At 40.5% G+C, this 20533-nt stretch overlaps 2 protein-coding genes across 5 annotated transcripts in view; both read left to right on the top strand.

The window, feature by feature from the left end:
• DNAJB4 (DnaJ heat shock protein family (Hsp40) member B4) overlaps positions 1-6188 on the top strand; it is a 29693-nt gene extending 23505 nt beyond the window's left edge. For both annotated transcript variants that reach the window (XM_052800395.1, XM_052800396.1), the window contains exon 4: positions 1627-6188. In XM_052800395.1, the coding sequence (XP_052656355.1) occupies positions 1627-1860 (234 nt within the window). In that variant the 3' untranslated portion in view covers positions 1861-6188. The remainder of the gene's footprint in view (positions 1-1626) is intronic.
• A 6385-nt stretch (positions 6189-12573) lies between these two features.
• GIPC2 (GIPC PDZ domain containing family member 2) overlaps positions 12574-20533 on the top strand; it is a 28227-nt gene continuing 20267 nt past the window's right edge. The window contains exon 1 of one of the 3 annotated variants that reach the window (XM_052801738.1): positions 12574-12927. In XM_052801738.1, coding sequence (XP_052657698.1) covers positions 12691-12927 — 237 coding nt within the window. In that variant the 5' untranslated portion in view covers positions 12574-12690. Of the gene's footprint in view, positions 12928-13092; positions 13159-13244; positions 16453-20533 lie in introns of those variants that run through there. The other 2 variants (XM_052801740.1, XM_052801739.1) reach the window with 2 other exon arrangements.

Raw genomic sequence — 20533 nt, 5'->3', positions numbered from 1 at the left:
AGTTTCTCTTTTGGTAGAACTCTAAATGTTTAAACCTGTTACAATACGATACAGTGGCTACACTGCACTAGCTGTATGGCAGCAGTGGAGTTGTCTTCTGGTTTTTTTGTTTGTTTTTTTTTTTAAATAGTTTCGGTCTTGTAAAGTCAACATGTGGCTGCAGAGCACAGTTTTTTATAGTGGAAGCAATAGCTGTTTTGATAAAAATGGAGTGTTATTTCAAGTTGTTTATTATAGAGGTGGAACAGAATGAGGGTGGAAGGGTAGGAGTAAAGGTTGATATGTCTTAAATCTTCATACTTTACCTTTCTAGCTAAATATGTATTAGGCTGAAGTAACAAACACAAATACAATTAACAAACGCATTCCATATAGTATGCTTCTTACTGCTGTGATATGATTGCTACTTCTGTAGGACAAAGTAGAAATGTCTTAAATATTTTCACTGCCAACAAATTCTAAGTCAGCCTTTTTATGTCATAAGTTATTTCAGTGTGATTTCAAAGTACATAGAGATTGATTTCATGAGGATAAATTATTGTGAACAGGTGTTATAGGAGCTATATATAACAACAAAAATGGTATAGCTTTTTTAAATGCCGTTCCAAGTCAAAGCACGTTGGCTTTCAAAAGGAAAAATCCGAAAGACAACTAAGCAGAGTTCTTACGGGTCTGAAGCCTTGACATGGTCATGATTTAAAAGATAATGTAGCTGAGTGTTTGTGATGTGTTTTTTCTTAATTAGCATTAGGTGGAGAAATAAACTCTTGCTTGCATTATAAGTTCTTTGTGTACATTATGAGCTCCCTTCTTGAAGGCTTCTTAACTAAAAATACATCTGAAGTGAAGTAAAGCACCTAAAATAGGATGAGGGAGGGACAAAAAAGACAATATTTAATGTTGATGTGGGGTAATATAGTTCCTTCATAGATAAAAGCCTATTTAGACTCATTGCATTATTATGTAAATTGGACATTATCAGTATAGACTAAGTGTGCTGAGTTAGGTGAAGTTGGAGGAATCAAAATGTTATTATCAGAGATCTTAGCAATGAAAACAAACTATTGGATAAACAGAAGGCCTGTGATGTTTTAATTTTGATGCACCAAAATAGTTGTTTGCTTTTCTTTGAGAATCACAAATGTTCACCTAAGATGGCTGTGAAATTTGATACGCCTCTGCTTATAGACACTTAAATGTTGTTCTGCAATTTGATATAATATAGGTTGATAGTGTGTTAAACTCCTGTGCAATGTAAACAAACAAAAAATGGAACAGGACTCTAAATTTCCAATGGAAACTGAGAAGCTGGACATTTCTAGAGAATATGAGTGTTCACTTTGTGCTCAATTACCTTATTATTTGATAAAGTCTTTGAAGGATATATAAGCTCAATTACCCCTCAGTGGCCATTGCATAAGATCGGTAAATTCTGTGATATTCAATGACAAATTGAAGCTTTCCCTTTTTAAGAGAGAAACACTGTATTTGAATTTTGGCATCTTAGTAGTGCACAGTGGAAATACTGTTTAGAATGCTAGCCTCTTCTAAATAATGCAAATTCAGTTGTAGGTACAAATAAAGTTCTGACCAATTTCTTTTTCTCATTATACAATCTTCCTTTAGGCTTTGTGTGGCAGCTCTATCAATGTGCCAACGATAGAAGGAAGAACCATACCCATGACAGTAAATGAAGTTGTAAAGCCTGGGATGAGAAGAAGAATTATAGGATATGGTTTGCCGTTTCCCAAAAATCCTGACCAACGTGGAGACTTAATTATAGAGTTTGAAGTAATTTTCCCAGATAACATTTCTCCAGCATCAAAAGAAGTACTTAGGCGAAATCTTCCAGTTTCATAAAACGAAGACTTTGTATGTCAACTGTTTAAATAGGACACTGGAAATGCAGAAGACTGGCAAGTCTGTGCTTTAAAAGTGCAATCTGTAACAACTAGTGGAATATTTGTTTTTTTGTTTTTGTGGGATGGGTGGGGGGGGGAAATACTGTAATGCTGCATGAGAAGAAAAGGGTTAAGTACAAGTCATACAGGTGTCTTCTGCAGTAAAATTTACAGGGAAAACCACTTATTTTAATTTACATCTACCTAATCAGAAAAGTTTATTCATTATTTTGCCTAATGTAAAATGTAGTTGGTTTTTACAAAGTCGGCGCATATTTCTGATACAGTACTTGAGCCTCCAAGTACTTTATTTCTTATATTCCTACCCTATCTATAACATTACCCATTTATACAGAAATTGGAGATAGTAGTAGAAATACACAAATGTATAAATATTTTAAAGAGCAAAACACGAAAGATATCATTTTGGTATGTTGCCTTCTACCGCACAAAGCATAGGCTGGGAAAATCAGCTTGGACTCCCGAACTGTCCCCCAGTGGAATGAAAGCATTTTCTTTATTGCCCCAGAATGCGTGAGGACTGCACTGCGAGGCTAGCAAAGGGCATGTGGCTTGAGGAGCAAGAGTAGCCATTTGCTGTGGGACAGTTCCTCAGCCTCAGGCAGAACAGCAAGAAGGGATTCTACAAGTACAGAAACAGCAAATGGTCGGCCTGCTGTCGAACGGGGCAGGGAAGCTAGTGACAATGACATGGAGAAGGCTGAGGTACTCAGTGCCTTCTTTGCATCAGTCTCTACCAGTAAAACAAGCCTTCAGGAATTCCAGGCCCCTGAGACCAGAGGGAAAGTCTGGAACCTCAGTGGTCAAGGACCAGATTAGGGTGCACTTAAACTAGAAGGCTGTGAGCCTGACAGGTTGCACCCCTAAGTGTTGAGGGAGCTGGCTAATGCCATTGCAAGGCCACTCTTTATTATCTTTGAATGGTCATGGAGATTGGGAGATGTGCCAGTAGACTGGAAAACAGCAAGTATCACTCCTATCTTCAAGAAAAAATAAGAAGGAAGATTTGGGGAGCTATAGGCCAGTCAGCTTCACCTCAGTCCTTGGGAAGGTGATGAGGAAAATCCTCCTGGAAAGCATTTCCAAACACATGAAGGACAAGAAGGTGATCAGTAGTCAGCATATATTTACAAAGGAGATTTACCTTACTGCCTTCTGCAGTGAGGTGACTAGCTTTGTCGATGACAAGGGAACAGTCCATGTTGTTTACCTTGACTTTAGTAGACAGACTGATAAAGTACAGGTTAGATAAGTGGAAAGTGAGGTGGATTAAAAACTGGCCAAATGAGTGGGCACAGGGGGGTGTCATCAGTGGCACAGAGTCCAGTTGGAGGCAAGTCAGTAGTGGTGTACCCTGTGGCTCAATACTGGGGCCAGTACTATTCAACATCTTCATTAATGACCTGGATTATGGGATGGAGTGCATTCTCAGCAAGTTTGCAAATCGTATAAAACTGGGAGGAGTGGCTGCTAACACCAGATGATGTACCACCTTTCAAAGGGACCTCAGCAGGCTGGAGAACTGGACAGAAGATTCTCACAAAGTTCAACAAGGGGGAATGCAAAGTCTTGCTCCCTGAGGAATAACCCAAGGCAGTAGTACACCCTGGTAGCTGACTGGCTGGAAAGCAGCTTTGCTGAGAAAGACCTTAGGGTCCTGGTGGACAGCAAACTGACTGTGAGCCAGCAATGCACCCTTGTGGCAACAAAGGCCAAAGCTTTGCTAGCAGGCTGCGGGAGATGATCCTTCCTCTCTCTACTGTCAGCACTGATGAGGATGCATCTGGAGTACTTTGTCCAGTTAAGGGCTCCCCAGTAAAATAAAGATAAAAACTTACTGGAGCAGGTTTAGCACAGGGCCTTGTATGAGAGGCTGAGAGAGCTGGAGCTCTTCGGCCTGGGGAAAAAAGGCTTGGGAAGATCTTATCACTGCATATAAGTACCTGATGGGAGGGAATGAAGATGGGGGAGCCAGGCTCTTCTCAGTAGCTCTCAGTGACAGGACTAAGAGACAGTGGACACAAGTTAAAACACAGGGGATTCCATCTGAACACAAGGAAGCACCTTTTTACTGTGAGGGTGGTCAAATACTAGAACAGGTTGCCCAGAGAGGTTGAGGAGTCGCCATGCCTGGAGATAGTCAAAACCTGACTGGACATGGTCCTGGGCAGCCTACTGTAGCTGACCATGCTTGAGCGGGGGTGTTGGATTACATGATCCCAAGAGGTTCCTTCCAACCTAAATGATTCTGTGAACTTGGAGTTAGCACCTTCCACTAGACAGTGTTATGGGCCATGTTCTGCACATGAGGCTTAGCCCAAAAATGAGTGGTACTGATGCGACGGCTTGAATCTCTAGGGACTAGGTCTATGCTTGAGTGGAAGGATGCACAAAGAACACTGTAAAAGCATTTGGCTAGTGCAGGTATTTAAAGATCATGCTGATCTCAAGTAGTCATTGTTTTCAAAGGCTGAACTTTACTCTCGTGAAGAAGAAGGAAAAGCCCAGGTCCTAGCTAAAGGAAAGTTTAAGACACAAGGTGGGATAGGGGTTGCCCATAAACTTTCATATGCTTGAATTGAGTCTTTTTTGAATACAAATGAGTTGCTTGTCTTTAGAGTTAAAAGGTGCATAGGGAAATGGAGAGCCCTCTGTAATAGTCTAGTTTTATAATACAGTGATAGGGCTGGTTCCCTTGATTGCGGCATGATTTTGGTGAAAGAAATGCCTTGTGGGCGTGCTTTATTACTTGAGTTTAAAACCATAATACAGTGCTTTAACAATATTTTCAAAGGGTTTTTTGGGTTTTTTTTCTTCATAAGAAAATACGTAAGATTTGCTCTCAGCCTTTTGCCTGTGGAAATTTAGTAGCTACCTGCTCTGTTAGGTACCTTAAGAAATAGCAGTGTTATCTTCATATATGTGATTTTCTGCGGGAAAGTTGGGATTTAATTTACAATAACTTTTTAATGAGCACAAGAAGAATCCCATTTCTGTTACTGAAAGGAATAGAACTTCTGGGAGATACTGTTTGAGTTAATTTTTCAACTGCAGATCTCTTCATACAATGTCAGTTAGTTGTAGTCCTATATCTACAAGGAACTAAACAATTGCTGGAGCAGTATCACAAAGGGAAAAAATTTGCTGCTTAGTGCTTATGCATATTGTTAACACTATATATCGTTTGTTCAAAAAATTCCCATTTCAGTATGTTCCGTATCACATTTCTTATGTGGTTTTTAAGTAAAAAGTGTAAAGTTGGTTTTTAACTTTCTTTTATCTTTTGTTATGATGGCAGATGCTATAAGCTACATGACTTTAAAAACGTATCATCCTAAAATACCTGTTTGTCAGTTTAAAAGCTAATGGAATTGAGCATTTTGTAATCCAAGATCTTGTAACTATAGTCCAACTTGTAAAAAAAAAAAAAAAAAAAAAAAAAAAAAGAAAAGTTACAGCAACTAGGACTATTTTTTGTAACCATCTTCAGGTAAGAGGAATAGCGTTAAATTGAGGAATTGCAGTATCTTGTGTATTTAGAGGTGTATATATATATATATATGTATAGCAAACTAAACTTTTCCAGCTGTTTTCATGCTCAAAATACAGAACTGTAGGAGTGGTATGAAATGCTTGTATTTCTTTTCTTATGGAGAGGTAACAAAGTATATGTTTCAGAAGATAGCATGTGGAATTACTTCAAAATATGAGAGGGAGCATTAATATCTACCTAATCCAGGATTCACAAAAAATTAATATTTTTCTAATCAAAAAATGTGCTTAAAAGCTATGTTTTAAAAACTAATTGATTATTTAATAAAGGCTACTTGGGAGAAGGAGGCAAATACTCAGTCACCTACTATATCTCTAACTACTGAAATACATGGAAATAAAATGGACATTCATGAAGTTGGGATGAGAAGGATATTTTCATCTCCTGAAGGTTGCTTACATGGCATAGAAAGTAAAAGTCATTTGGTTACTTTGGAGGAGTTCATTCAACAAGTCTATGAAAACCTCTACTTCTGAAGAACCTTTTTTTAATCTTCCCAACATCAAGCTTTAGGATAACCTCAAGCTGTTGGAAGAGTAGGGCAAGCTCCATTACAACTGTTTCACCTTTCTGCCATGCAGTGGTGCTCTGTGATTGCTTCAGAGCAGGCTTTCTGATGTCATGAGGATATTAGTATTCCACTCTTCCGCTGCGCCTTATTTGTATTATATATGCTGAAAAGTTGATGAAGCTTATTTGTGGTGTGTTGAACAGATATTGTGCTTTTGGGTTGGTTTTGAGTCCTAACCTGTTTACTTTGTTAGGGAAGTAACAGACTCTCTTAGCTGGGGTTGGGTCTCCACTGTTGTTCTTACCACCTTCATCTTGTAACTTTCTGGGTGCTCACTTCCATTTGCCTTTCATATAGGGTAGAAGCTTTCTCTTAATTTGTATGTCCTCTTCTAGTATTCACCCCTATTTTCAATATGACCTTCAGTCCAGACCTCACAAATGGTGCTGAAGATGAGCAATATGTGTTACAATCAGTCAAATGAGATTATCAGTGTTCTAATTCTCAGATGTGATAGTTCCAGTATTTTTAGTAAATGCTTAACACAGCATCCATGTGTGATTCTCAGAAATCCAAGCATAGGGAGGAGGCATTCATCAGATTGATGAATAGTGCAGTAAATAAATCAAGGTCTTGGACTAGTTGTACCTTAAATGCTAAAGAGCCAAAGCATGGATGAAGAAAAGGCCTATAGCTGGTTTGGTTTTAAAGACCCTGGTTGAGCTGTGCACAGGTGTCAGTGTGCCATGAAATTCTTGACCTTGCATAGTTTTGCTTAGAGACTGGAGGAGACCATTGTCTTGACTAGATAATCTGCTATTAGTTGTGGAATTTTTTTTTTTTTTTTTTTTTGGAGGGCCTGTTCCAAAATAAATCAGCAGCCTGGAAAGGGAGTTGTATTTGGCCAAGAATCAGTTCTACATCTTGGTAAGTGCCACTAGCCCTATGCTTGCATAAACTGAACTTCCCTTATTAATGAGTCATGCTTTGTGTTAATAATTTTTTTTTTTGAGACAGACTGGGTGCAGCTGGCACCCAGTTTTTGTTGAGAGAGGGAAACAATAGTAGTTTCCAAGCCTTATTTTCCTTGCCCTTTAGTTAAGGCTGTATGCTCCTAGACATATTTACATCTTTTTTTTATTCTTAGCGTATAACCCTTGAGTCTTTCAAAATATTTTAGTCCTAGAAAAACCCCAAATCTCTAAGCCCTTAAAACACTTTTGCCGCTCCTCAATGACTTGGTCTCACTATGTGATGATGCAGTCTTAAAACGTGATTCTAGGAACTGTCTATCTGGGGTATTACTGAGCTAAAGGAGTGAAGTTTGTAGCCTTTGTAAGGGCTTTGCTCTGTTCATGGACAATTGACTGATTTTAAGAAGTGTTAGGCTGGTTAATCATAATGTCTCTCATCCTGTTGTGACAGACTGTGTTATTGCACTGCCTCCAGGCTGTGTTATTTAGGCATTTGCCTACTTGATGACAACCGGTGTGTCTGGCTGACAGGATTATCCAGTAGCAAGTACTTCATGGATAGGAGTTTGAGAGAATGATGTGCATGACTGAATGGTATCTGTAGTATCCAATGGCAGAAAGAGTGGAATGCACAATGGAAGGGAAAGACGCTAAACTTGGATGACTGTGGAGAAGAACAGAAGTATGTTTGTGAAGATCTGGTCGGTCTCACATTTGAAAAGCACACCCTGCCAGATCCAGAGTCACTTCCCCTGACTTCAACAGCATCAGTCCCATAGGGATCCACTTACAGAGCTCCAAGTCATAGTGGTTATGGCAGCTCTCGTGCTGACAGATTCTTCTGGCCCCCTGTGTTTATATAGTTGATGAAGCTTCTTAGAAGGTCACTAGAAAACTGAAAAACTAAATGCACTCTATTCCTTTCTAGCACGCTCATCTTATGTGCTAGTCTGACTCACTGGTAACATACTTTTGGGGGTAGAATAGGTTTTACCCCACCAGTGAGATTTGCTGTGATTCAGGGTGAAATTCTGTGCACTTGAATTCATATGCTAGACCTAAAAAATACGGGACATGGACGTGCTACTGTAAATACCATTAAGAGACAATTTTCCAGTCAGTAAATGCTAGTCCTCCTTTGCATTAATAGTTCTTACTACGCTGCTTACTGAACAAATCCTATAGAACCAGGGTATTCGAAATATTCACTTACTGTTTGGCATGCAAACTGGGCAAATGGCAGTACTAATCTCCTCATGAAGTACAGAATCTTAGCTCTTCATTTGTCAAATTGCTCAGCAATGGAATATTAGATGGAATGATTTGTTTCATTCAGGCTCCTCTAATTAATTGTTCTATTATGTAAAGAGTGAAACTAGAGGTCTACTGTTGCTCCCCTTGGGTCTAGAAGGTATAACTGTCCTGCGCTTGTTTTATTCCCTTGGAATTACTGGTTTACCCAAGGGAGGAGTTACACAACAACAATCTTGTTAGTCATGCCTGATTGCTTTATCGAGGACAAATTATCTTCAAACTCCTGCTGCCTTACATAATTAAAAAAACAAAATTTCCCTGAATGGCATGCTCCAAAAAAGTGCCTCATCTGCTTGTATTTATATCCAAAGAAAGATTGATAAACTGGGTTCAATGAGAAGCAGCCCTTGCCAAAAAAAGCTGCGGCTAAGTGTAATAAGGACCTAGAATCACTTCTGAGAGCAATCCAGGAAAACCACGTATTTTTATTTTCCTCATATACCAACAAACTGATTTTAAAGGTAATAGGAAGCAGGACAAAAATCCCTGGGATCCCCTTCTGCTCCCTATCAAGTCACAATTCCAAAATTGAAGTCAGTGTGCAAAGTAAAATTTATTGCTGCTGCATGGACTTTCAGGGGGTGGTTTTACTGGTTGATGTTTTTCATGTGTCAAAGCCACAATATGAATACTTAATGTAGTATGGACAAATTGTCAGAAGATCAGTAAGTTTTGGTAATGGAGTTTGGTCCCCCTCTGTCACAGGCAGTCCTGTTTGAACTCCTGTCTTAAAATAGAGGACGAAATACAATCTTACTGAAAGGCTTTGTTTTGTAGTATCCTCTGATAGTTTAAAAAATAGTTTTTAACATTATTTATGAGTAGGAAATTTCAGGTTTATTTTTATCAACATTCTTTTGTTTAATAGTTTATATCAATTTAATGCTATCGTAGATACTTACAAACAACAGCTATGTTTCTTCTTAGTCTTACAAGATAAGGTCGTGAAATATCTTAAAAGAAGCTCTTCGTTCTCTGGTCATAGCAGTAATCCTTTTAAGTAGTTGTTTCATTTGGAACATGGATGACCAGAAAGATGTAATATGCTGCAGGTAAGAACTGCCTAAGTCACAAATACATACATATATATATAAAAACATATAAATACATATATTATATATATATAAAAATGTGTAGTGAAAAAATTTTATATACTGATAGGTTGCAGTATAGCACTGTGGCATTTCATATCCAGTAATATCACTGTTCTATTCCATATGCTTTCTCCACAAACTTTACGGCTGCTGCATGCTGCGATTCTCACATATGGCTGAGAAACTGAAGAATGTGATAAACTGCAGTGTGCAATATACTCATAGGATATAAAAAAACTGAAACCCATTTTTCCCTTTTTTTTTTTTTTTTTTTTTTTAGTGCATGGTTTATTTTTCCTTCTAAAACCAAGGCTAATAATGGATTATTAACATTTTTATTTAAATGGTTAACTCTCTGGCAATGTCACTTACAAAAAGTGAACTTTAAGTAATTTTTGGATCCTAACTATCCTGAATTGCTGGAGGTTTATTGGGATTCATGATTTAGTTTTGTTATGTATTAATTAATGTGGCAGATACTTCCCTAGTGGGAAGTAGTTCCCTAGTGGGTACACCCTCAAGCCTTGGGAGCAGGACTGGTTGTAGTTGAGAAAATGTCTTGTGTCCATTTTAGGCTTTTATTCTTTGAGGTTCTCAGGAGTCTGACTCATTTCTAGCTCTACAGATCACTCAGTCAACACTATGTTATGCTGATTAAATCTAAATGGTTGAAACTGCTAATTCATGATCACAGCAATATTAATAAATAGCATTTACAGCTTAGCAAAAAATAAGTACATGTAGCAGTAATGGACAAGTGAAACTGAGTGTTGAACACTTCTTTACAGTTTCTTGCCAAAGCTGGGGGCTGCTATGACAATTTCATATAGATGCTGTTCCAGGTCTGGCTTTTGAGAATTATTTAGCGTATGTGCAATGTTATCTTCCTCTGATTTAAATGACAACAAAAAGGTTTAATTTCACCTGTTAAATCATGTAAATAATGATGGCATATACATGCTCCATACTGTTTGTATTAAACAGTACGATATGATCTTCAGTTTATTCGGTAAGCTTTGTTGGTCTCATCGTTTTTTCTTTCCATAGTAAAAAGCTGATGCTGTTGCTCCAAGCTGTAAGTAGGATCAGCATAGTTCTTGTACAACTTCAGCTGTCTTTTTCCATCCATCTCCATATGAAACATGGAAACATTAACACTTTCATTGAAGAAAGTTTTGCAACAGATATCTAAATTAGGGCTATGTCAATGTCCATGAGTTTTTAAAAATCTGCACAACCTCTATACGTCACTATATGGAAACTTGACTGTTTCATTTATATTAACTAACTTGTTAACATCAATAATGACCATAAACAGTATTTACTGTTTTTTAACATTGATTCAATTATCTTTTCAGAAGGAATGAGTTGGTAGAGATAAAGATTGGTGTAGACAAGACATAAATACTCATCTATGTCACCAATTCCTTTGTAATACATTTTAGTAAATGGAAAGGGCATGTTTTAAAAGAAATTGCCCATTTAAAATTGCAAAATGGCAAAACCCCCTAAATACCAGAATGAACATGAACAGTTTGGTACTGTTATTTAATCTAACTCATTTCATTTCACTGTAATCTCACCCAATTTATGCCAACATGCTGTCTTAATTGCATTCCAATATGGGAAAAAGTACACACAGTTCTCCAAGTTCAGAGAAATCTTCAGTTTAAGTTTTCTGGTTTCAAACTGGACTGGAAAGTCAACTATTAAAGTGTGATGGTAAATTTAATCTGTGGTGGTTTTTTTATTGGTGGAAATGACAAGGAAATTAATAACAATCTTGAATCCAGTTGTCTTAGAATTGGATAAAAGTTAGGTGTGTTTGAGTATTCAGTTAAATCTACCACATGCTATCTGGAAAGACTGAAATCCAACTGGCTTCAAACCTTTTTTTCCCTACAACATAAGCAGTTTAAAAGTTGTATGTATTTTCTGAGATGCTCTAGGTACTCTCTGATTAGCTATGCTAAGAACTTTTGAGTCTGGGCTGCCTCCTAATAATTCACTTCTGACTACCTGATCTGACTCCATGTGCTAGAATCCCCCCCCCCCCTTCCCAGTGGTTTGTCTTTTTTCATTCTGAGAGTCAGAAGACGCGGTAAGGCAATGCTGCTTCTCTCTGCAGCTTTATAGCAGATTTCTTTAGAAGTGCTCGATGTTGCCTCATGAAATTTGCACTCTTCACATCTTGAGTGGATTCAGTACACTGGTGAAAATGGAGCAATTCCACTGAGGTGAGTGTAGTTACATTGGTCTTCTGTAATGTGAACATCTGACTCATTCTATAGAATACATTTCGCTGTTCCATGGTGGAGGAGGAAACATTTAAAATCTATTAAATGTTAGAAAAGACACTTTTCAAATATTTATATGTTAAATCTCAGTATTTCAAAGCTGTTGTCCAGTTCAGTAGGAAGCCTCTTAAACTTACGGCTATTGCTTTATTAATCCTTAGAGGTTTAGAGGTACACTATGTACAATTACGGTAAATAAGCAAGAGTTGGCTGAAGTCCTTGTATACTTCATGTTTTCTTTTATATCCTGGATATAACCCTGTTCTGATCAATATTTAGTAAATGACTGTTAGCAGAAACTCCTGAACTAGTGAGTGGTAAGATTGTAAGCTTTTTACGACCTCGGTTTGTGTACCATTTAGGGAAAGACTTTAAGGATATATAAATACACTTTACAGTATACATTTTATATGACACACAATTAGAAAAATGTGGAAGAGCTCTCTTTGCAGTGGCCAGAAAATGGACTGGACCAGTCTTAGGCAAACTCGGCATTCTTGGCGCAGTCTCATTCAAAGTGCCCGTTGTTTCCTTTCAGAAACAAACCTCAAACCCTTCCTAACCAGTATCGTGGACAGGAAGGATTATTTATTTATATGAATAGCTTCTGTCCCAGGTCCGTGTTCCTCTGCTTTAGTCATGGCCGGTCGTGGCGACGCGGGGGATGGGGCTGTGGGGGTCCTCGGTGCACGACCCCGCCGAGGCCGAGGTGAAGGGGTGGGGGCCGCGGCAGGGCAGAGCCCCGGTACCCTCCCGAACTGCCAGGGGAGCGGCGAAAGAGCGGGCAGGGGAGGGTCCGCAGCCGGGCCGCTCCCGCGCCGAGCGCCTTCCGCCGGCTTCCACCGGCTCCGGCGCAGGCGGCCGGCAGCTCGCCGCGGGCGGCCGGGCAGGCGGGGCGGGGCGGGGCGGCCGCCGGGCCCGGGCCTCACCTGGCGGCGGCATGGCCGCGGGGGCCGGGGCGGCGCCGGGGGCAGAGTCCAGCGCGGGTGGCCGGCGGCGGCGGGAGCCCGTTACAGGCGCGGAAGATGCCGCTGGGGCTGTGGAGCAAGAAGAAGGACAAGTCCAAGGAGACCTTCAAGCTGGTGGAGAGCGAGGCGGCGGCCCCAGGCCCCGCGGCGGCGGCGCCGGCAGCGAGCGCGTCGCGGCTGCAGTTCCACACGCAGCTGGCGCACGGCAGCCCCACGGGCCGCGTGGAGGGCTTCGGCAGCGCCCGCGAGCTCTACGCAAAGATCGGCGAGGCTTTCCGCATCGACCCCGCCGAGGTAGGGCCCGCCGAGCCGGGCGCCGGGCACTGCCCGGGCGCGGCGGTGCTCTGCGCCCGGTGCTCTGCGCCCGGTGCTCTGCGCCCGGTGCTCTGCGCCCGGTGCTCTGCGCCCGGTGCTCTGCGCCCGGTGCTCTGCGCCCGGTGCTCTGCGCCCGGTGCTCTGCCGGTCGTGAAGGGGCCCCGGAAGACGCAAAAAGGAGTTGGGGGCAGTTCCGCACTGTAACTGCCGGTGGGCATTTTGTTGCAAATTTTTGCGGACGTGGGTGTTTGGGGGGGGGGGGTGGTGTGTGGAATTCCTTTTGCTCTTTCCAAGTGAGCATTACCATACGGGAAAGGATATAAGCATAACTATATTTAACTTTTGCACGGAAAAACAGTGGTCCTTTTAACCCAAATCTCTAGTGTCTTGGTTAACCTGCTGCCAGCCTGCTCCTTAACACAGCTCTTAAGCACTGGGTCAAACCATTTGTATTATAGTTGAGTGGAATAATTATTTCCAGTGTAGTGATTCCCTCCAGTTTCAAAAAAAAAAAACAAACCCAAACCAAAAAACCCAATGGATCCGTGAGGGTAAATACCCAGAATGAAGGCAACGTAAGGTATAAATGCTTTAAATCTGACTACATTTTAAAATTCCAACTGAACGTGATGCTTGGAAAGTTTTCTGCTTTGCTGGGTAATTACTTTTAAAGGGCCCACTGTTTAAGTGAGATTGTTTAAATCCATAACAGGAATTTTTTTAACTCTGCTGCTGTTTTGATCTTTTTTTCTGAGCCAAGTTTTAAACATTTGTTTGGGTAATGATTCATTTGTGTTTGTAAATGCATTGTTTTCTCTCAGTTAAAATGTAGTGGCCATTTCAAGTTCTTCCTACGTGGTTCTATGAACCCTAACCTCTGAGTGGCACATTTAAAGTGCTAACATTTCATTATGCCTGCATGTGGCTATACAACTTTACTTGTTTTCTTATTTGTAGCTGGCTCTTTTAAAGTAGTAAAGTCTACTGCTACTACAGACTTTGTTCTGAGAGTTCACTGTGGCCTGACCTAGCAGCATTTCAACCAGTAAATTGTAAAAAGAAAAGTGGCAGTAGCAGTGAATACAGTTTAACTAGTCACTGTTGCATTAAGTAATTAAGAAGTACCAGTACCATTGCCAGCCAATGCACCTATGTCCCAGACCTTCCCAGCTGCTTGCTGACCTTCTGCTTCTGTTTTCTTTCCGTACTGAGCTGCTGTTCCCTTTTTTTTCCTGTTCTATCTCCAGTTATACCTTTTACTCTCAAGTTCTCATAATTGCCAGATTATCTTCTATTTTAGTTTCCTTCTTTTCACTGTTGAACTTTTGTTACTGATCTTTTGGCTCCATTGACTTGAGAAAGAGCAGTGTTCACCAGGAAATTCAATTTTGTATGAATGGTGCGCTCCCACTTCTCCTGCTAGATGTATAATCTGACACTCCCAAAGGTTTTAGAGGAAGCACCACATGTTTCATGGGCATCTCTTGCCAGCCTTGTGCTAAACTAGAGAAGTTTCTTCTTTTCTGTTTTTCTTTCTACTGTCCTACTCCTATTTGGTTTTGGCTTGTTTTTTTTTAAATGTGGTTTATTGGGAAAAATGGACAGAGAATTATTGCTGGAGGCACCAAACTTAAAACCTTTTACTCAAGAAATTCAGTTGGCTTTAAGAAACTAAGCTGTATGAAATGAAAATAGTGATCAAAAATATTTCCTGGTGTAAAGGTGGCACAGCAGAGTGAAGAAGCTGGACCAGAGAGTCTTGCAACAAAATTTTGGATGGACAAGATAAAATAGGATAGATCAGTGAATAGCAAGGGGTGCCATGAAACATGAATTTATTAACAACTGCTGAGCTTGCTGGAAGTAAGGAAAGACTAGACATTTTAAATGGTATTATCTATTAATTAAAGCTGCTTTTGGACAGACACTCTGGTGTAAAGAATAATGCCAGAAGTTACACCTCATCAAACCGAAAGACCCCGAGGTACTCAAATGCTGTTTGCAGGTGTTATCTGTCTAGGAAGGTTTCTGTGACCTAGCTATGCTGAAGCCTATGGGCAGTGTGATACCTGAATGCCTTCGGAAACAGGTACTATCACAGAGATCTCTGCCCTGTAGTGACTGAGGTGGAAAATAGTGGGGGGCGGGGAAGAGCTCAGTGTAGAGAGCGTTTGGATAACTGTTGCAGAAGTGAATACATTTAATATGGTATGTGAGTTTATTGCAGTGTAGGCAAGGGTTTGGATTCTTGGATAAGTTCCTGCTTAAGTGTTTTAGTACGTTTCAGGATGAGCTAGCTATACTTGTAATCTGCCACTTCTCCTTTTGGCTCTGCATGGTTACAGCACCTCATTTCCTCTTTGTATCACATCTCGCAGGACCAGCTGAGTTTAGCTTCTGCTGGAGAATCCTTTCCAGGATCTGTGATTGACTGCCAACAGTGACAGAGAGAAGCTTGTATAAAACACAGTGTTTGTTGGACAGACACTGACAAAACCTTCTGTGTAGGCCTGGATCATGAGTAGGGTAGGATGGGGACAGAACAAGACAGGTGTAGCTAGCTTCAAAGGGGACACTCCTTCACTCCTATGATGTTTGCTAGGCATCTGTGAAGGAGTGAGCCATAACAGCAGCTTTCTGAGGCTTTTCCTGTACTCATCTTTTTCTGTCTAGGTATTTTATTCTTCATACATCTTTCTAGGTGAATATATATCTCAGTTATCCTTCTTGAACCTGACATTCAGCCTGCATTTCTGCCTATCTCTCTGGCTTTTACCACGACCAGCATTTCTTCTTTTCCTGGTCCAGCGTGAATGTTCTCTACAGGGAGGAGGAGTGAAGATGCCTTCTAGCAATGGATTGCCTGTGTCATTAATATGAGTGCTGTTTGAGGTACACACATTGTTCTTGACTTTTGACTGGATTTCTTCAACAGAGTTTCAACAAGGAAGCACAGAGCTAAAAAAAAATATAAACAGATGCAATTTTTAACTAAAACCACAACCCATCCACACTTACATGTATGTTTCTACATAAATAACACAATTATCTCCCCTGTTTTTTCTATAAAGGATGAAGTAGGAAAAGTAGTTGGAAAAAGTATTTGTGTATGGTCTTGGCTATTTAGGATCACTACTCCGCTGTGACTATTTGGAAATGTAGCAGGGAATGTTGTGTTCCCTGTAAGGGTGAAAGTGCTAAGTGCAGCCTGTATGATGAATAAATGAGCACTGACCAAAGGACAATGTGGGTCTGTGTAAAGCAATTTGGTGGTGGTGTGCTCCTGTGAGAGCACATGGTAGGGCTTTAGAGTATTCAAAGTAGCTAATCGGGCACCGGGAATGTGGATATTAAAGTCCAACTGTAGCAAGGCTATTTCTTGATCAGACAAGAAGGGAATGGTAAACCACAGAAGCTATATGGCCTTTTGGCTTGTGTACTTGTAATTTGCCCTTCTGATTATTTTGTTTGCTTTGGAAGGTGAAGTATGGTGGGGCTGCTGAGGTAAGTTGAATGCTCAGCGGGTGTGTCTGTCAAGAGCCCATGGAGGTTGGGGTTTCTTTCACGGTGGAAGGAATTTTGCTTCATAAGGGGAATACAGGAAAAGGGAGAACTGCCCCGGTAGCACGGAGGGCAGAAACGCAGCTCCCTCTGTCTCTTCCAGTAACAAGAATTTAGCTGCTGTTCTTGTGTCTGGGCTATTGTTCCATGGCCTTGCCTCCTCATGCTAGAGAGTATACTGTGAGGCTGTGCCGCATTAAACTTTCATAAAAGTATTTGATTTAAACCTGTTCAATTTAAACTTTTATGAAAGAATACTGAAAAATAAGCCACTGCTGAAACTTAGGTTTCTGAATAAAAGTGACCTTATAACAAGAAAAAACCTGGAGTGTATTTTAGGAGGTTAGAGAAAAGGGTCAGCTTGTGAAATCCTCATCACCAAAATGTTTGAAGTTTTAGAGTATATGCTTATCTGTTGAAACAAATTGTTCACAATCTCGCCCACAGATTGAAGACTTTAAATGAACAAATGTAGCACTCCCTACAAACCACCTCCTCCCAACCCTATGGCAACAATTGTTTGCTTGCTGTTCTCCTAAGCAGTGCTTAAATTTCACACCCATATTATGTGTGATGCTTGCTGTGTTAATGATTTGTTTTTCAAATACTTTTAAGCTGTGTGGAAGAACTTACACTGTAACTCTTGTGTGCTCTGGGTTTAAAAAAAAGAACAATAAACCACTGAATGCTTATTTTATAGTACTTTGAATGTATTTGGGGAGGCAAAGTTGCATACCTGATAAGAGTACCAAAAGCACACTAGATCTTGGAGGACTTGTTGCAGCTAGTCAAATCTCCCACGTTTTCCTTGGGGTATAAAGTGAGTAAGGTACCTAGAAAATCCATTGGTGATTTCTTGATATAATGTCATCTGTGTATATAGGGAAATATGTCAGTTGGGTGTTACATATTGCTCAGAAGTAGAATTCCCATTTCTCTACCTCTTAAAGTGATTATGATCTCCTCTGTAAAGTTATCTGTGATCTACTGATTTTAAAAGCACTTTTAATAGCTTCTGAGCATGTCTTCTATCATTCAGCTTAAGAGTTCTCAACGTGTAGGCTTAATATAGAAGATGAGAATGTAATTAATATATAGGATATGCAATATGTTACTGCATATATACGTTATATAAAACACATAGTGTAACCCTCTTTTTCTTAGCTAATACAATTTCTTTATATAACACACAGTGTAACCCTGTTTTTATTGGCTAATGTAGTCTCTTCCTGCTGAAAATATTGAGGCAGGGAATAATCTGTTAGTAATCTTATCTGACAAATCTATTTTATAAGGTTGTGCATAAGCCCCCAGTCCCTGCCAGCCGAATGGAATTTCCTTGTTCTGTGTGCTGTACAAGAGAACTCTCTCAGTGAAGGAGGTATCTGAGATACTTCGTGACTGTTGTAACAGTTATGATTTATAATATCTGGCTAAAGTTGGCATGAAATGTCACAGCACTGGTATGCTGAGTTAAAGATCAAATGCATATGAAGGTTGAGGGTATGAAGGGAGAGAGAAGACTTAACAATGAAAATTGCACGTTGAATTTTTTTTCTTGCTTCATGTCCGGGTAAGAAAATTACTATTAAAAATATACCAAACTTGGATTGAATGGAAGGTGTACTATAGTAGCTGTTGTTTAAGTATTTAAGTATATAAGCAGTTATTAGGTACCCATACTAAACTTATGTAAAATCTACAAAAACCCCCCATTTTTTGGCAGGTCTCAGTCATGTACGAATAAAGCTGTGCTGTAACTGATAGGTGGTGTAACTGTATATTATCCTGGGTAGACACATCTTTAGTACATTACTCTTTGCATATATCTGTTCTGAGAAAAAGCAGTTGTTCACTAAAGCGGATAAAGAATGATTTAAGTTTTATTTTTGACTGGCTGATGCTCTCTCAGCCTTGTGGTTAGCACAGAACTGACTCACAGAAAATTCTGCAGACTTATAAGCTGTAGTAGGAATGCCATCCAGATGAAGGTCTAAAAAGAGAAACTCTGGATCGAGTTTCTAAATATCACATTTCTGCTCTGTTGCCAATTTTATCTATTCAAAGGTGTGACACTAGTTACTGGATGATTGTCTGTTTGACAAGGTCAGATGAAGGATGCTAATGTCTAAAATCTAAAGACATAGTTCTTGTTGTTCATTGTAAGAACAAGAACTGAGTTGCAGTTGTAAACTGGCCAAGTTATTATGTAGCTTGAGGGAGAGCTGAAAACGTGTACGTGAACTTTATATAGTCTGTTTGAATTGAACTTTCCTTCTTGGTTAAAAAAAATGCTGATGATTAGAGATTATTATTATTTATAAAATTAATTTTTAATTTTCTATTTAAAACCAGCTGAATTCTCTAGGTGATGTTACTGCTCGAGTATTGGTTAACCAAAAAACTTTGCATTACCCAAGAGAATAGAACTAATGTCTCTTAAGTGTGTGCTGTTACAACTCTCATTGTTAAAGTAAGGTGTTAGATTGCAATGGATGTTTGATGGATTATATGAGATAAGCAATTAATTAGCTTTGAAGTAGGGCTGGTTAGTGTTTTTTGTTTGGTTGGTGTTTTTAAAAAACAACAACTAAACAAGACCCACCCCATCAAGAAACACCATCTCACTACTAAACTTTCAGTTTTTAAAACCAAAACCCCCATAGTTGTAGAATCTAAGTTCTAGAAAGTTTCAGAAGCTTAAATGCTCTCTATGAATTACATTAGGAAAAGTATTCACCCCTCATTTGATCTGGAATAGATTTGAATAGGTTGGTGACTTTCATTTCAATTTTTCTGCTGTCATCCAGTGATGCTGGAAGGAAAGAAAAGGCATTTGAAGTGTTCTGGTGCGGAAAACCCCTTAACTTTTACAAGTGTGGAGAGGGAAGGCAGAAGGAGACCCTCCATTTCCAGCGAAGCACTGGGGGGTTCGGCAGGCCGCGGGCACAGGTCTGTGCTGGGTTTTGGGGCAGCTGGCCTGGCCCGCTGCTCCCCAGGGACTGCTACTAGAGGGGTAACAAAGATGGAGGACACAGAGTGACATCCCTGCTGCTGTGTTTCTCAAATGCTAGGCTGGCTTCCCACTGCATACGTCTTTTCATGTGTTGGCACTGCTTTTTCCACTTCCTAATTTGGAGCGGGTGTGGGCAGTGGGCTGCAAGGGGGTCCAAGGTGCGCTGTGAAGGAAAATAATGTCCAGCAGATACAGGCAGAGGGTAGAAAAGTATCTATTTGTCTCTCTTGTCCTGTCAGAGCCATATGCATACTGCTGGCAGCAGAGCCTTTGTCTGATGGTTTGCAGCTGTGGCTTTGCCACCTGTGCTGGAGGGCCAAATGGCGTGGCAAGTCTCCTCTTCCCCTGCTTCCAGCTGCATGTGAAAGATGGTCTTTAGGGGTGCTCTTTGCCTCATTGAAGTAGATTTTAGGGATTCCCCGAGTTCCTCTTGGAGCGTGGAGTTTCTCTGTTTCGGCTGCTGCCCTGTGCTCTCTGGTGGTACCCAGGAGGAGGCTGGGGGGCCCTCCCTCAGCCCTCACTCCTCTCCGCATACAGCTTGGAAAGGAGTCAGGCAGGTGTAGTTACTCTAGCTGTGAGGGGGAGCACTGGATTTTTTTTTTTTTTTTTTTTTGGCTGGGCTGTTCAGTACAGCCTGTACTCAAAGAGCAGAAAACCCAAAGCCTGCTCGGACTGGCCAAATTCCTCCATGCAGCACCATGGTGGGCAAAAGCATGGTCTCTGTCCCTGAGCAGTACAGCTGGGTTAGTCTCATCCTGCCTACACCCAGGACAATAAACCTCCCTGTTAAAGAACCACTAGCATAAATGTAGGGAGAAAAAGGAGTGCCTAACACCCAGTGCGGGAGGGAAGTCCCTCAGAAAGGCTGATATATAGAGAACCAATTTGCCCTTTTTCTTAAGCCTTGCTTTTACTAAGCTGGAACAGAGATGACCCCCACTTATGCTGGAGGAAGGGTAGGAAACTAAGCAAACCCATCGGAGGCAATGTGCTCTGAGCTAATGGGGG

This window comes from Harpia harpyja, chromosome 11, assembly GCF_026419915.1.
Source record: "Harpia harpyja isolate bHarHar1 chromosome 11, bHarHar1 primary haplotype, whole genome shotgun sequence".
NCBI classification, from domain to species: domain Eukaryota; kingdom Metazoa; phylum Chordata; class Aves; order Accipitriformes; family Accipitridae; genus Harpia; species Harpia harpyja.
Note: the sequence above shows the minus strand (reverse complement) of the source record. Positions and strands in the feature narration are given on the sequence as shown.